This window comes from Panthera uncia, assembly GCF_023721935.1.
Source record: "Panthera uncia isolate 11264 chromosome B2 unlocalized genomic scaffold, Puncia_PCG_1.0 HiC_scaffold_24, whole genome shotgun sequence".
In the NCBI taxonomy this organism is placed as follows: Eukaryota; Metazoa; Chordata; class Mammalia; order Carnivora; family Felidae; genus Panthera; species Panthera uncia.
This window is the reverse complement of record NW_026057580.1, coordinates 105,822,327-105,836,263: the sequence shown is the minus strand read 5'-3', so window position 1 is coordinate 105,836,263 and position 13,937 is coordinate 105,822,327. Positions and strand designations below refer to the sequence as shown.

At 38.8% G+C, this 13,937-nt stretch overlaps 1 protein-coding gene across 3 annotated transcripts; it reads left to right on the top strand.

Annotated features, from left to right (window-relative positions):
• Positions 1-235: 235 nt before the first annotated feature.
• On the top strand, positions 236-13,616 carry FBXO5 (F-box protein 5). 3 transcript variants are annotated; one of them, XM_049653096.1, is made up of 6 exons: positions 236-437; positions 6,226-6,946; positions 8,140-8,230; positions 9,419-9,601; positions 10,725-11,012; positions 13,542-13,616. In XM_049653096.1, exons 1-5 carry the CDS (start codon positions 335-337, stop codon positions 10,974-10,976), a joined length of 1,350 nt encoding a protein of 449 aa, XP_049509053.1. In that variant the 5' UTR covers positions 236-334; the 3' UTR covers positions 10,977-11,012; positions 13,542-13,616. The 3 variants fall into 3 exon arrangements, with proteins under 3 accessions (XP_049509053.1, XP_049509051.1, XP_049509054.1); XM_049653094.1 differs by lacking the exon at positions 13,542-13,616 and having other exon boundaries at positions 10,725-11,642; XM_049653097.1 differs by lacking the exons at positions 9,419-9,601; positions 13,542-13,616 and having other exon boundaries at positions 10,725-11,642.
• Positions 13,617-13,937: the final 321 nt, after the last annotated feature.

Sequence of the window (13,937 nt, the reverse complement as noted above, 5' to 3'; positions counted from 1 at the left end):
AGAGGCCCCGCCCCCAAGCCCGGCCCCTGCGGGAGCATCTTTCCGGACGCGCGGAGCCGGCTAGAAGGAGGAAGGTTGGGCCTCGGAGCTCGCCCCGCCTCTGCCGCCTCTAATTGGGCGTGGGTGAGGGCGACCCCTCCCACCGCCTTCCTATTGGAGCGCGCGTGCGAGCAACGCACCCCATTGGGCCGTACGGATTTGGGCACCAAATTCAAAGATTTTAAAAGTACCAGCTGGCGCCTTTTAGGAGATACAGCTCTGTGAAGCGGACGGCCTGGTCCTCTCCTGCGGCAGCTGTTCCCTCACCTGAGGCAGGCCCCCGACTTCCACTGGCATGAGCCAGCGCCCCTGCCGCTGCTCTCCACGGCCCCCCTCCAGCTCCTGCCGCTGCAGCTACAGCGACCTGACAGCCGCCGGGCGCCCTCGGCCCTCAGACAGTGAGTGTGAGGAGAGGGTGCGGGAGCCCGCCTTCCAGGAAGGGTATGCGGGGTTAGGGGGCGGCTGCTTCCGAACCCGACACCCTCCCGAGTCCGGGCGTGCGCCTCACGCCGGGCCCGGGCCGGGCGGCCGCGGCGGTTCCTGCGGCCCCGGGGAAAGAAGCCTGGGGCTCGGGGAGGGGAGGCCAGATGTGCCGAGGCGAGTGGCGGGCCCGGGTCCCGCCTTCCTGGACGCCAGCGCCCAGGGAGGTGAAGGTCTCGGCCTTTGAGGGCGCCCTTCTCCCCTTGCAGGATCTACCTATCCTCGTCCCCACCCGGCATGAAGAGGCGCCAAATGCCCCTCCCCTCCCCCACCCCGGGGCCCGGGGGCTCTGACAGGGCTCGCGAGCCGGCGGCCCCCGGGGTCTGGCCGGGCGCCTCAGCCCCACTTCCTGCGCCCCTTTTCCGTATTCAGCCCGCAGCCTCGGGGCCGCAGTCCAGTGCCCCGGATTTTCGCCGCCTCACCCTTGCTGGCGGGCGCGGGAGATCCTGCTGGCTTATCTCCCGCCTCCGCACGGCCCGCGCCCTGAGGGGCCACCTCCCCGACCCCCCAGGGCTTCGCCTGGGCTTCCCCCCTGCCCGCTCCCGCCAAACGGAGGGACCCCCTCGCCGGGCCGGGCCGTACCGGGACGTCCGAACAAAACCTTTTTCTTTTTGTCTCGGCTTTTCCCCTCTGCCCGGTAACCCGTTCCCCAGGCCTGGCTGGGGTCCGGGCGGGAGGGGGGGGCGGGAAGCACTTTTCACTGCAAAACCGTGAATTTGCCCTCCGGTACCTGATTACCTGAGAAATGAAGAATTGGTTATTTTTTCTTTTTTTTTCCTGCGCTCCTGAAGCCCTGGATAGCCCTTGATTCCAAAATTCGGATAGAGTGGAAGGCCCTCGAACGGTTATTTTTACCCTCTTTGTGGCTATCTGAAAAGAGATCCAAAGGCATTTATTTTTGCCTCAGAAATTACCCCCAATTTTTTTTTTTTTAATTGGTTCGACTTTGTGGGATTGGGCAATCCCTGCAAGATGCCGCTTTCATTAGAAAAGGAACTTAGAAGACTGGAAGAAAAAATAATACCTGGCTTTTAACAGGGTTAGGTCTATTTCTAGAAGATCCTCCCTCCTCCGTCTCCCTGTGAACTTCTGAAGCTTGATGGCTTTAAGAAGTGTTTTTTTATTACTTCCAGTTTGCCTGGTATTATCACTTGGCTCCTCAGAATATTTGCCGTCTCCAAGAGTTTGATCTCCTGTTTACAGATTTGAGAAAATGAGATTAAAAATTTAATGCAGCCAAGTATTTTTGAAGGCAGGCTTTTCTAAAATTTTCTTTCAGAGATTACGGCTGATTCCCCGTTTGTGGCTGCAAGCCTTGGGGGTCTCAGATTCTTAAGGAATAGCCATGCTTAACATCGCGCACGTGTGATTATTTTCTAGGTACTGGGATTGTAGAACTTAATCATTTAACGTTGGGATAGTTGTAAAATTTTTCACCGTTTTTTTTTTTTTTTATTTTATTTTTGGGACAGAGAGAGACAGAGCATGAACGGGGGAGGGGCAGAGAGAGAGGGAGACACAGAATCGGAAGCAGACTCCAGGCTCTGAGCCATCAGCCCAGAGCCCGACGCGGGGCTTGAACTCACGGACCGTGAGATCGTGACCTGAGCTGAAGTCGGACGCTCAACCGACTGCGCCACCCAGGCGCCCCAGTTGTAAAACTTTTTAAGCATTGTAGCCTATTTATGGTATTTTCGTATGGAGTGTCACTTCTGCCTTAGAAAGTTAAAACGGAAGGTCAAACTTTGTACAGTTAACTACAATACCACCTTTGCACGATTGGACAGTGAGTGAGTAAATGATGTTTAAAAAATGCAGTATATTGAGTCTTCAACGACATGAGGCAGATATTAGTACCTCCATTTTAGAAAAAAATGAAATGTCACAAATCTAGTCAAGGCTGAGCAAGTATTTTTACTTGAAGATGGATCTGATTCCTAGGAAAAGTATGTAATCTGTAATACATAGTGTGGAACGTATTTTGCTACTTTTAAAACATTCATGATTTGCAATAAAAGGATTACAAAGGGATTTGGCTTAAAAATGTGGTAAGAATACCATATGTGATGGGACTCTGCCATACATGTAGTCCAGTTTTGCATTCTTAACCCCATTTTATAGATGAGAATACAGAGGCTTTAGAAGTTAACTGCCTCCCTTTTCACCAATTCAGCAAATGATACTTTATAGCTTAGATGCTCAAGACTTAAACCCCAGGGTACTTTTTTACTCCACTTTCCTTCATTCACATCCAAAGCATCCACAATTTCTGTTGACTTTATTCTCCTAAATACATCTCACATCCACCCAATTATCTTCATTTCCACTGCAGTCATCCCAGTATCAGTTACCCAAACTGCCTGGACTCCTGTGATCTACACTTCTAACTAGCTTTCCTCTTTCCGCTTGTACCTTCCTACAGTCCATTCTCTACAGCTGCCAGTCTTTTGACAATGTAAACCAGGTATCTGAACTCAGAACCCCTCAGTGCTCTTTATTACACAATGGATAAGATCCGGTCTGCCCTAAAATTGTACAGGACATTCTAGTCTCCCAACCTTACAGTATATTATATAATTTCACATTTTAAAACTAAACCTACAACCAGCATCCAGATTTTGGAACCAATGAAAGGAACTAGAGTTCCATGGAGAAACAAGTGATTCTATGGCTGGAACAGGGAAAATAGAAGATGAGCCTGGAGCATCTTGTGCCAGAAAGTAAGAAATGCTCCAAAAACAAAATAATGGAAGTATTTCAAGTGGGTATGAACTTACACAGTGGTGAAAGCTGAAACAATTTGAGGAATAACCTAATGTAGTATTGGATTATAACCCAAAGTCTATGAGCCTATATGTATACTTTATATACACACACACACATTTTATCTCACTTTCCAGGATAAGGTAATGGAATGAACACTAAATTTATAGTCAGGAATGGTAATCTGTCTCTCTTAACTACCTGTGAAATTGTGGGCAAGCTACTTAGCTGAGCTTCAATTGTCCTTATTTGTAAAACTAAGATAATAACCTCTTCACCCTACATCAGAAGGTTGTGAGGATCGAATGTTTGAAAACAAATTGGAATTGTAAACTTCTAAACAACTATAAGATGCTTGGTACCTGGGTGGCTCAGTCAGTTGAGCCTGAGACTTTGGCTTAGATCATGATCTCATGGTTCCTGAGTTCAAGTCCCGTGTCCAGCTTTGTGCTGACAGCGCAGAGCCTGCTTTGGATTCTCTGTCTCTGTCTCTGTCTCTCTCTTCCCTTCCCCCACTTGGGCTCTCTCAAAAGTAAATAAGCATTTAAAAACAATTGGAGTGCCTGGGTGGCTCAGTCGCTTGAGCATCTGGCTCTTTGTTTTGGCTCAGGTCATGATCTCACAGTTTGTGCGATTTAGCCCCTTGTAGCCCCACATCGGGCTCTGCGCTGATAGCTTGCAGCCTGCTTGGGATTCTCTCTTCCCTCTCAAGTAAATAAACTTAAAAAAAAAATTTAAAACAATTAGAAGATGAGTGAATCATCATTAGCTCTAAATTTTAAAGAACTTCATGTTCAAACAGTGGTGTTGAATGAAGGGTTCTATGGGATAGTTCAGTAACAACTCTGCTAACTAAAATGAACAGAGGAAGAATGCTTTTGAAAATTAAGAGTTTCTGAAGTACGTTTTTCAGGCCTCTTCCTTTTAGGCAGCTAAACAAAATAAAAGGTTTGTCTTTGTAGGTGTCTTTGCCCTCAGATAAAATGTGGTCATATGTAAATCATACTTCATTCTTGAGGCAAAAATTAGAACAATCTGTCTTGGAATGTTTTGATCTTCCAGGTGAAAGAGAACCCCTCAATAATTTATTCTAGCATTATGATTAATGTTGGTGTTAGCAAATGTTGTTTATTCTTTATTTGCTTTTTGTATACTTGAACTTAGTTTGAAATGAGTTTTTAGGGCTAGTCCAAGTTTTAGTGGTGTTCTGAAGTATATACTGTGTGTCCTTCACTGTGTTAAACATTGGGAATTTCAAGAAACTACCTCCCTACAGGTGTTCTTTTAGTACTTAAAGGTTTTGCTCTAAATAAAAACTGTAAAATTTAACATGGACAGATTACCAGTACTTAGTACAGACTAAACAATCTGACTGGTACATACACTTAAAAGATAGATTGTTACCTACCTATGATTGGTTTGCAGGGGTAATAATAGGTGTAGAATACGTTTGAAGCATATACTATTCATATACTCAGCCTTCAATAATGTTAAGTAATGTTCCTGAATCAATCTACTGTATTCCTTCCCAGAATTGTGCTTTTGTTCAGGTTACCTTCAGTGAATGCTTTCTCCAGCCTCTACTGCCTGACAGAATCCTAGCTATCCTTTAAAGCAGTAGTTCTCAACTGAGAAATCAGACATTTTGACACCCCTGCCTCTCCCCACCCAATATTTGTCAGCAACTGGTGATTGGAGACATTTTTTATTGTGCCACAGGGAGTAGAGGCTGCTAATGACATCAAATGGGTAAAGCCTGCTAAACATCCTAAAATGTAGAGGGCAGCCCCCAACAACAGAACTATCCAATCCAAAATGTTAGTAATGCAGAGATTGAGAAATGCTGATGTAAAGATATTAAGTGCTGCCTGTTCATTTGTAGCTTAGCTGATTTCTTAGTTGAGCTAATTGCATAGTTTGTTGATAGTATCATAACTTGTTGTTTTTCCCTCTTATGCTACTTATAAATAACAAGCACATTATCTTCTCCAGTTATTTAAGACAGCTGAACAGTAATGCACACACTGGTTCAGTAATGCACCACCCTCACATTCTTATATCTTGTCTTACACCAATTATAGTGTCACTCTTATTTACCAGATCTTCTGATTGGTAGCTGAACTATTCTTCTGACTCTTTGGTTAATTAGTTATGAGAAATCTTCATTCAATAATTGAAGATTGCAGTCTCTAGCACATACTAGGCAAGATAAAGGGAGATGTCCCTGTGCGTGAGTTCACTATCCAGTAGGGCAGACAAACTGTCACCCATACCACTGATCCAAATAAAACTTAAGAGATGAGAGCTCTGGGACTTCAAGGAGATTTTAACTTAAGGGTATTTAAATTTATTGACTTTAGTTCTTTCTTGAGTAATTATTGTAAGGCTTATAATAATTGCTAGTGTTTCACTCTTATATAAAATTATTTTGATTCTTACACACTTCCCCTCTCCATTGGTCTTAAACATATTTACTGTCATTGGTTTGGGTTATGCTTAAGTCAGAGCTGATTTTAATGCCATTTCAAGTTCAGGGATTGTAGAAGTGTTTGTGATTACTATAAGGATTTCCCTGACTTCAGACCCCACTCGATGCATCACATTTCCTTATTTGTTCCATAAGCACAGATACTAATTAAATAGTCCCCTTTTCCAGTATTTTTTACTCAGATAACAGACTCGAAAAGCCAAATATTACAATTATACAATTATACTGCTTTTAGCAGTCTTCCGAGGTACCCTTTTAAGAATAAAATACATGTACTTACTAAAAGATTTAAGTAGTATTCATTGTCACATCTCAGTAATTAAATTTGGATTCTTTCACAGCTATATAGTGCTGAGAGAATGCAAAGTAATTAAACCTCTGTATATCCCAATATAAGATGTAGAAATGTATGAAAATTTTGTCATTTAGTAAGTGCTTTGTTTTGTTTTTTGTAGGTTGTAAAGAAGAAAGTTCCACTCTTTCTGTCAAAATGAAATGTGATTTTAGCTATAACCATATTCATTCTGGACTTAAGTTAGTGAAGCCTGATGATAGTGGAAGACAAGGTTCCTGTACTCCTGCATATTTGGAAGGTTCTTATAAAGATTGCATTAAAGACTATGTGAGGTTATCAGATATTGGGTCACCAATTGTGAGCCCCAGGATTGTAGAACTTGAATCTGAAAACGAAAACAAGCTCTTTCATAACAAGGAAAATCAGCATGTGCAACAAATCCTTGATAGTTCAAATGAGATCGAAGAACTAGAGACCAGTGGACCTTATGAAGACAGTGGCTATACTTCATTTTCCCAGCAAAGTGGCTTCAATGAACATGAAGAGAGTAGCCTTCCCTTGGAAAATTTCAGTGACAGTCCACAGTCCTGCCTGCTTCAGATGCAAAGCCCAGAGCAATATCCCAGCAAAAACTTGCTGCCGGCTCTTCACTTTGCCAAAATGGTTTGTTCAACGTTAAAAAAGAATACCAAACGAAATCCTAAAATAGATTGGGAGAAACTGAAAGAATGTATATTCAGTGGAAATTTTGGACTGCAGAATATAATTGGAAGGAAAATGGGCCTAGAATATGTAGATATTCTCAGTGAACTCTTTCGAAGGGGACTCAGACATCTCCTAGCAAACATTTTAACACAGCTCAATGATATGGACTTAATCAAGTAAGTATGGTTGCTTTGAGTGTTAGTATAATCCACTGAACATTTTTGTTAAGATGGCTCAGCACTACCAGCTCATACAAAGACATAAGAGGGAAGTCTTTTACGTTGTTTGAGGTAATGACTGCCTGATAGCTGGTATTTGACCATTTGTATGCCACTAAGATGAAAGAAGATGTTTAAAGTAAGCATTTAATCCAGTTATTTCAAATTTCATATTTATACTGTTAGCAAACTATTTTTATTAAATTGGGATTTTTGTTTCTGAAAATTACTAATACTTAAGCTACATCATACCTACTTAACTATAAAACAACAGCCTAGTTCTGGTGTATAGGTCCAGTAGGCTTTATGAGTTCTGTCACACTTGAAAGTATGAAATAGTTCCTGATGTTTTTAGGCCATTTTTAATGTAGCGCTCCCCTAGGTTTGACAGTGATAAAAATAGGGAAACCCACAAGTGGATCTGATTGTGACTGTTTTCTTAGAAACCTCAAATTTCCCTTCCTCATTCTACCAAATATGAGTTAGGATGAGGTGACAGCATTAAGATAATTATAATATAGACTATTGGATTAGATCCCACTCAAACAGGTGTGTTTTTGGCATTTTTGGAAAAGTTGTTAGAGGTACTTATCACTGGTCTTTATGAAAAATAGCTAAAGCAAAATAGAAGTATTAATTTTTATAGTTGGCTACCTTCTTGAGGGATAATTGGCATCACAGCTTCTTTGTTAACAAAAATGGATTTTTGAAATTGATGTCTACTAATAGCAGTATGTCCTAGAATACTTTGAAATTTGTCTACAACTTTTATTGACATCGAATAGCTAACATAGTGTCATATATATATAATAGGGTCTACTTATTTGATGTTTGCAGATATTGTGAAAAAATGAAGTATCAAGGAATGATTGCAATGGTTCTTAAGCCTAGATGTATGTACTTAGAATGACTTGATAGGGAGCTTTTAAAAACAGGACTCTGGCCCCCATTTTAAGCCAGTTAAACCCAAATGCCTAGGCATGGGACATCCTTAAATCTTAAGTGCTGTAGGCAATTCTAATGTATAACCAAGTTTGAGAAGCACTGCTAATAGAAATTTCTTTTTTGCACTGTTAGTATTTCTGTAGTATGTTCATTCCTCTTACCTCTTTGTGATGCCTTGTTTTCTTTATAACCTTTTACTTTTCCAGTGTGTCTAAAGTGAGCACAACTTGGAAGAAGATCCTAGATGATGATAAGAGAGCATTGCAGTTGTACAATAAAGCAATAGAGAGAGTTAATGTAAGTCTTTGCAGTTGATGTTTTCATTTTAAAAATATCTTAGAACATTACCTTAAAATATAAAAGCTCGTGCTCTTTACCTTTATAAATGGGGGAAATAGGACAGATAACAGGTAATCTGGAAATCCTTTACATTCACAAGGCATTTCAGCTTTTCACTAGAACTCATTAAGCAAAATTCAAAGACAAGGGGAAAGGAATTCCACGTAAGCCATTATTTCTTGGATTCTTTCTAGAAATGGAATGTCCAAAAGTACAAAAGGGAAAATTGGTCAGTTCTCTAATAATGAGAGTTGACCATATAGCTAATTTTCATTGCCATTTGTATTTTTTCAGTTATCAACATATTGAACATTCTTAATGCAGAAGAGAATTTATCTGCCTTCCAAAATACTTGGTAAATTTCAAGATGTTTCTGAGAATATCTGTACATGATTGAAATTTCAGGCCTAGCAGTTGGCAGACTTGGGTCTAAATTTTGGTGCTGCTACTTACTAGCTGTATAACTTTAGACAAGTATTGCTTAAATTCTCCAAGTTCAGTTTCTTTATTGATAAGGTTAGTATTAATGAGAAGTTTTCTAATCTAAAAGGTTGTTTTGAATCCATGCATGACATTGAAGTGATACTTAAGCATGACTATTGTCATTTATTGATGATCAAAGCAATGACTTTTTGTTTTGGCATCAGTACTTTATAAATCATGTATCTGGGGTACCTGGGTGGCGCAGTCGGTCAAGTGTCTGACCTTAGCTCAGGTCATGATCTCGCGGTTCATGAGTTCCAGCCCCGAGTCATCAGGCTGTGTGCTGACAACTCAGAGCCTAGAGCCTGCTCCAGATTCTGTATCTCCCCTTCTCTCTTCCCCTCCCCTGCTCACTAGCTCGCATGCTCTCTCGCTCAAAAATAAACATTAAAAAAAATTAAATACATCATGTATTAAATGCTATATAGACTCTAAGTATTTAGTGCTTTCTCACAATTTCTGGTTTGCAGTTTCTGTCAGTATTATCTGTGTGAATAGTTGTATGTGGCTATATTTAAGCATATGCAGGTAAATTGGGTATAGGGATAAATCTTTTACATTCTCATTTGCCCTTTTTTTACATGTACAAACAATAAAAATGCCTGAATGTTAAGAATATAGGAGGATACTTTTAAGTCCTATTAAAATATTTTTTTTAATTAGGAAAAGAACGTTAAGTTTTCACCACATGCTTCAACCAGAGAATATGTTATGTTCAGAACCGCTTTAGCTTCTGTTCAAAAATCAGCAGCCCAGGCTCACCCCAAAAAAGATGCTCAAACCAAGTTATCCCATCCAGGTGATCAGAAAGGTTCTACTTACAGTCGACACAATGAATTCTCTGAGGTAATTTTTTGTTTGTCAATAAACTAGAAACTTATGGGGCCTTTATTGTTAAAAGGATTTAGAGTAAGAAATGGAGAACTTTAAATTTAATTATAGCATAAGTAGAACTACTAGGGAATTATTAATGGAGATGTTATCTTTTGTCCCCCTTCATTCTGGTCTCAAAAATGTTAGAAACTGAAACAATTTATAACTCAAGTAATCAAGTTAGGAAAGTACACAAAGATGTCTTTCTATGCAAAAAATAATAGCTACCATTTGACATTGTTTATGACCACTCAGTGATGTTGAGATCTAATTTGGAAATGCTAAGGAAACCTTGATTTTTAAATTTCTTACCAAACTTGTTCAATACTACATTTTGCAATTGCTGCCTTTTATATCTACGGACCAGAACTAAACTGGAAAAGGCCAGCTTTCAGAAATTGAAGCCCTCCTATTGTACCTTCAAATCATTGGGTAATGTGTATTGTAAGTTCTACTGAACACATGGAAAATTTGGCAAGCTTAATTTAAAAAACCATAACGTCACCTAAGAGTGCATCTTTGAAATGTTGACTGCCTTCATGCTGGTCAATAAGTATAAATTATAGTTAAGTTTAATTTTCTAAGTGTTCGTTACATAATGACTAATACAACATGTAACGATTCAAACAGCAGTTATTGAGCATCTGCTATCAGGTAATCCATGGATAAGAAAACATGGTACCCTTCATAGCCTTGTAATCTAGAATGGAAAATGGCTACATAAAAATAAATGCCATATAACGTGATAGGTGCCTTAAAAAAGCTAGAAGTGAAAGAGCAACCAACTCCTAGTAACACTAGAAAGACTTCACAGTAAAGGTGACATTTAAGTCAGGCATTGACATGTAAGTAGCATTCATGAAATAAAAGAACATGTTTAAAGGTAGGATTAGGAAATAGCCACTGGACCAGTTGACAAGTGATATTATCTCACTCATTGAACAGTGAGCTCCTTAAAGGCAGGAATTGACTTATGTGTGACATTGGTCCTTTATTCATGTTTTGAGGAAGCCTCAGAAATGCCCTTCTTGTTTTTACCAACTAAATTACATTCAATTCTTAACTAAAATTTGTTTATGGATTTTCTTCTTTCTAGGTTGCCAAAACTTTGAAAGAGAATGAAAGCCTCAAAGCCTGTATTCGCTGTAATTCACCTGCGAAATATGATTGCTATTTACAACGGGCAATCTGCAAACGAGAAGGCTGTGGGTTTGATTATTGTACAAGGTGTCTGTGTAACTATCATACCACCAACGAATGTTCAAATGGCAAACCCCTAAAAGCCAATTATAAAACAGGTCCTCTGCCCGGTACCAAAACAAGCAAGAAGAATTTACGACGATTGTGATCTCTTGTTAACAATCAGTTGTACCTGATTATGAAGGTTAGTTAGAAAATGTTAGGTTTTAATTTAAGAAAAATAAAATGTATTGTAATTTCCAATTTTGTGTTGAAATCAATGTAGTACGTGGGATTTTCTCCCCTTGAGTAAAGACAATATACAACTTAAAATATTTTACAATTTAATTTGAAAAAGTTTAAAATTATCAGTATAAATCAGAAAATTTAAATATTTTAAGAAAAAAGGAAAAGTGGCTATCTGATTCAGGGATAAAATAAAATTGATTCAATTTTATGGTAAAGGAAGACCATGTAATTTTACCTGGATAATCTTAAATAGATATCTTGTTTACCATCTATTAGCATTTGAGATATTTTATTTGCCCTACCAAATTAATTCCTATTGCAGTAACTTCTGGAGTCTGTTAATTTAAGTGTTTTGTCATCTTTCTTTAACCTCTTTTTCAGTGTGTACATTTCCCAAAAAAGTACCCTTTGTGAAATCTTGCTTTTTCCTATTTGTGAAGTCTGTATGTTTTAATATTTTTGTACATAATGTAAATATTTCTGTATTTTTTATGTCAAAGTAAAAAAATAAAGGTCTCTTTTGTATACGTATACATCTAAATGTAAATTTTGTACCTGTTATGAATAAAATTGTTATAAGCTTAATAAATAATGTGAACCTTTTATTTTGATAAACATTTTAATCTTAGAAACAGCTAAATTAGGAAGCTATAGGAGACTGCATTGTAAAGTAAAAATGTTATCTTTGACTGCATTCAGAACACTTGTTCTAATAAGAGCCCAGGATAAAGATACATATTTTTTTATTCCTTAATTCTAAAGTTGAATATATTTTGGTTTCAGTTATGGATATGGTGAAATATAGGAGTTTGAACTCAGACAAAAAGTCCTAAAGATTTAAGGGTGGGCCTCAGATTCTCAATAGAGCTTCAAAGACCCTCAAGGCCTTTGCCTTCCATCTCTGCAGAAGCCTGAGGTAGAGGATTTATCCTAAATAGGTTTATGGGTGTGTCTTCTCTAATAAAATAAAGCCTCCAATGAAATTAGCAGTGACTTAAGCAGCTTTATTGAGGAAAATTGACAAAATAGACAACATTCAAAGTATAATTTGACATTTTGATATATGTATATAAATGTGTGTGTATGTATATACATATATTTGACATATGTCTATACACACATGAAGCCATCACTACAATTAGTGAATGTAAGTATAACCAAATTTCTTTCTGCCCATTTTTTTTTAATGTTCATGTTTTGAGAGAGCATAAGCAGGGGAGGGGCAGAGACAGGAGACAGAATCTGAAGCAGGCTCTAGGCTCTGATCAAGGCAAGGGTCAAAATGAACCCTGAGAGTCTACGGTCATACCATCCTGAACGTGCCCGATCTCGTCAGAAATGAGTCCTGAGATCATGACCTGAGCTGAGGTCAGATGCTTAACCAACTGAGCCACTAGGCACCTCCTCTTCACATTTGTAATCCCTCCTGTCAGTCCCCAGGTAATCGCTGATCTGTCAATGTTGATTAGTTTGCCTTTCCTAGCATTTTATATAAATGGAGTCAAAGTGTGTACTCTAATTTCACCAGACATTAGAGATTCATCCATTTCGTGTGTACCAGTAGTTAATTCATTTTTCTTACTAAGCAGTATCCTGTTGGATATACCAGTTTGTTCATACATTCACCTTTTAATGGACATTAGCTTCCAACCACCCCCCACCCCCTTGTTTTTTTGCTATTAGAAATGAAGATCTTGGGGCCCCTGGGTGGCTCAGTCGGTTAAGCATCCGACTTCTGCTCAGGTCATGATCTCGCAGTTCATGAATTCCAGCCCCGCGTCAGGCTGTGTGACGACAGCTCAGAGCCTGGAGCCTGCTTTGGTTTCTGTGTCTCCCTCTCTCTGCCCCTCCCCTGCTCATACTCTCTGTCTCTCAAAATAAACATTAAAGATCTTGTAAACAGTATACAAGTCTTTGTAAGATAGGTAGTATGCTTTCATTAAATAGTGAAATGCTTGGATTATATAAGTAAGTGTATGTTTAACTTTTTAAGAAAATATCAGAATGCTTTCCAAAGTAGCTATAGCATTTTACCTTCACCAGCAGTGTATGGGAGTTCCATTTACTCCATGTTCTCAGTAACTTGGTATAATCAGTCTTTGTAGCTTTAGCCATTGTAATACAGGTGTAGTAGTATATCATGGTTTTAATTTACATTTCCCTCATAACTAATTATGTTTAACATCTTTTCATGTTATTTGCTAACCATAAATTTTCTTTGGTAAACAAATGACTTGAGTTTGTTTTAATATTGGTATTTGAGGGTATATATTCTGGATAGGAGTGCTATATCAGGGTATAGCTTATCTTTCATTTTCTTAGCTGTGTTTTAGAGTTTTTATTTTGATGAAGTCCAAGTTATCAATTATTTGTCTTTTATGGATCATATTTTCGGTGTTATATCTAAAACCTGCCTAAGACCTAAGAGCATACAGATCTCCTATACTTTCTTCTAAAAGTTTATAGTTTTTAATTTCACATTTAGGTCTATGATCCACTTGAAGTTAAATTTTGAATATGGTATAAGAGGTATGGACCAAAGTAAGTATCCATTTGTTGACAAGACTATCCTCTCTCTACTGAAATGCCTTACATCTTGGTAACAATCCATTTTACATAAATATGAACTATTTCAGGACTCTCTTCTGTTTAATTGAGCTTTGTCTTTTGAGTTCCAATCCACACTGCCTTGATAACTAGCTTTAAAATAAGTTTGAAATCAGGTAGTGACATTATTTTTTTTCTTTTTCAAAAAAAATTAATTTTTAAGTTGTCTATTCTAGGGTCCTTTGCATTCCTACATATATTTTATAATTAGCTTGCCAGTTTCTACAAAAATACCTAATGGAATTTTTACTGGGGTTGTAATGAATATTATTCT

What these genes read in the sequence shown, in the direction of transcription:
- FBXO5 (XM_049653096.1), top strand. Translation starts at nt 335, where the DNA reads ATGAGCCAGCGCCCCTGCCGCTGCTCTCCACGGCCCCCCTCCAGCTCC. An exon ending in AATGATATGGACTTAATCAA is followed by an intron (nt 6,947 to 8,139) that starts GTAAGTATGGTT and finishes TTACTTTTCCAG; the next exon opens with TGTGTCTAAAGTGAGCACAA. An exon ending in GACACAATGAATTCTCTGAG is followed by an intron (nt 9,602 to 10,724) that starts GTAATTTTTTGT and finishes TCTTCTTTCTAG; the next exon opens with GTTGCCAAAACTTTGAAAGA.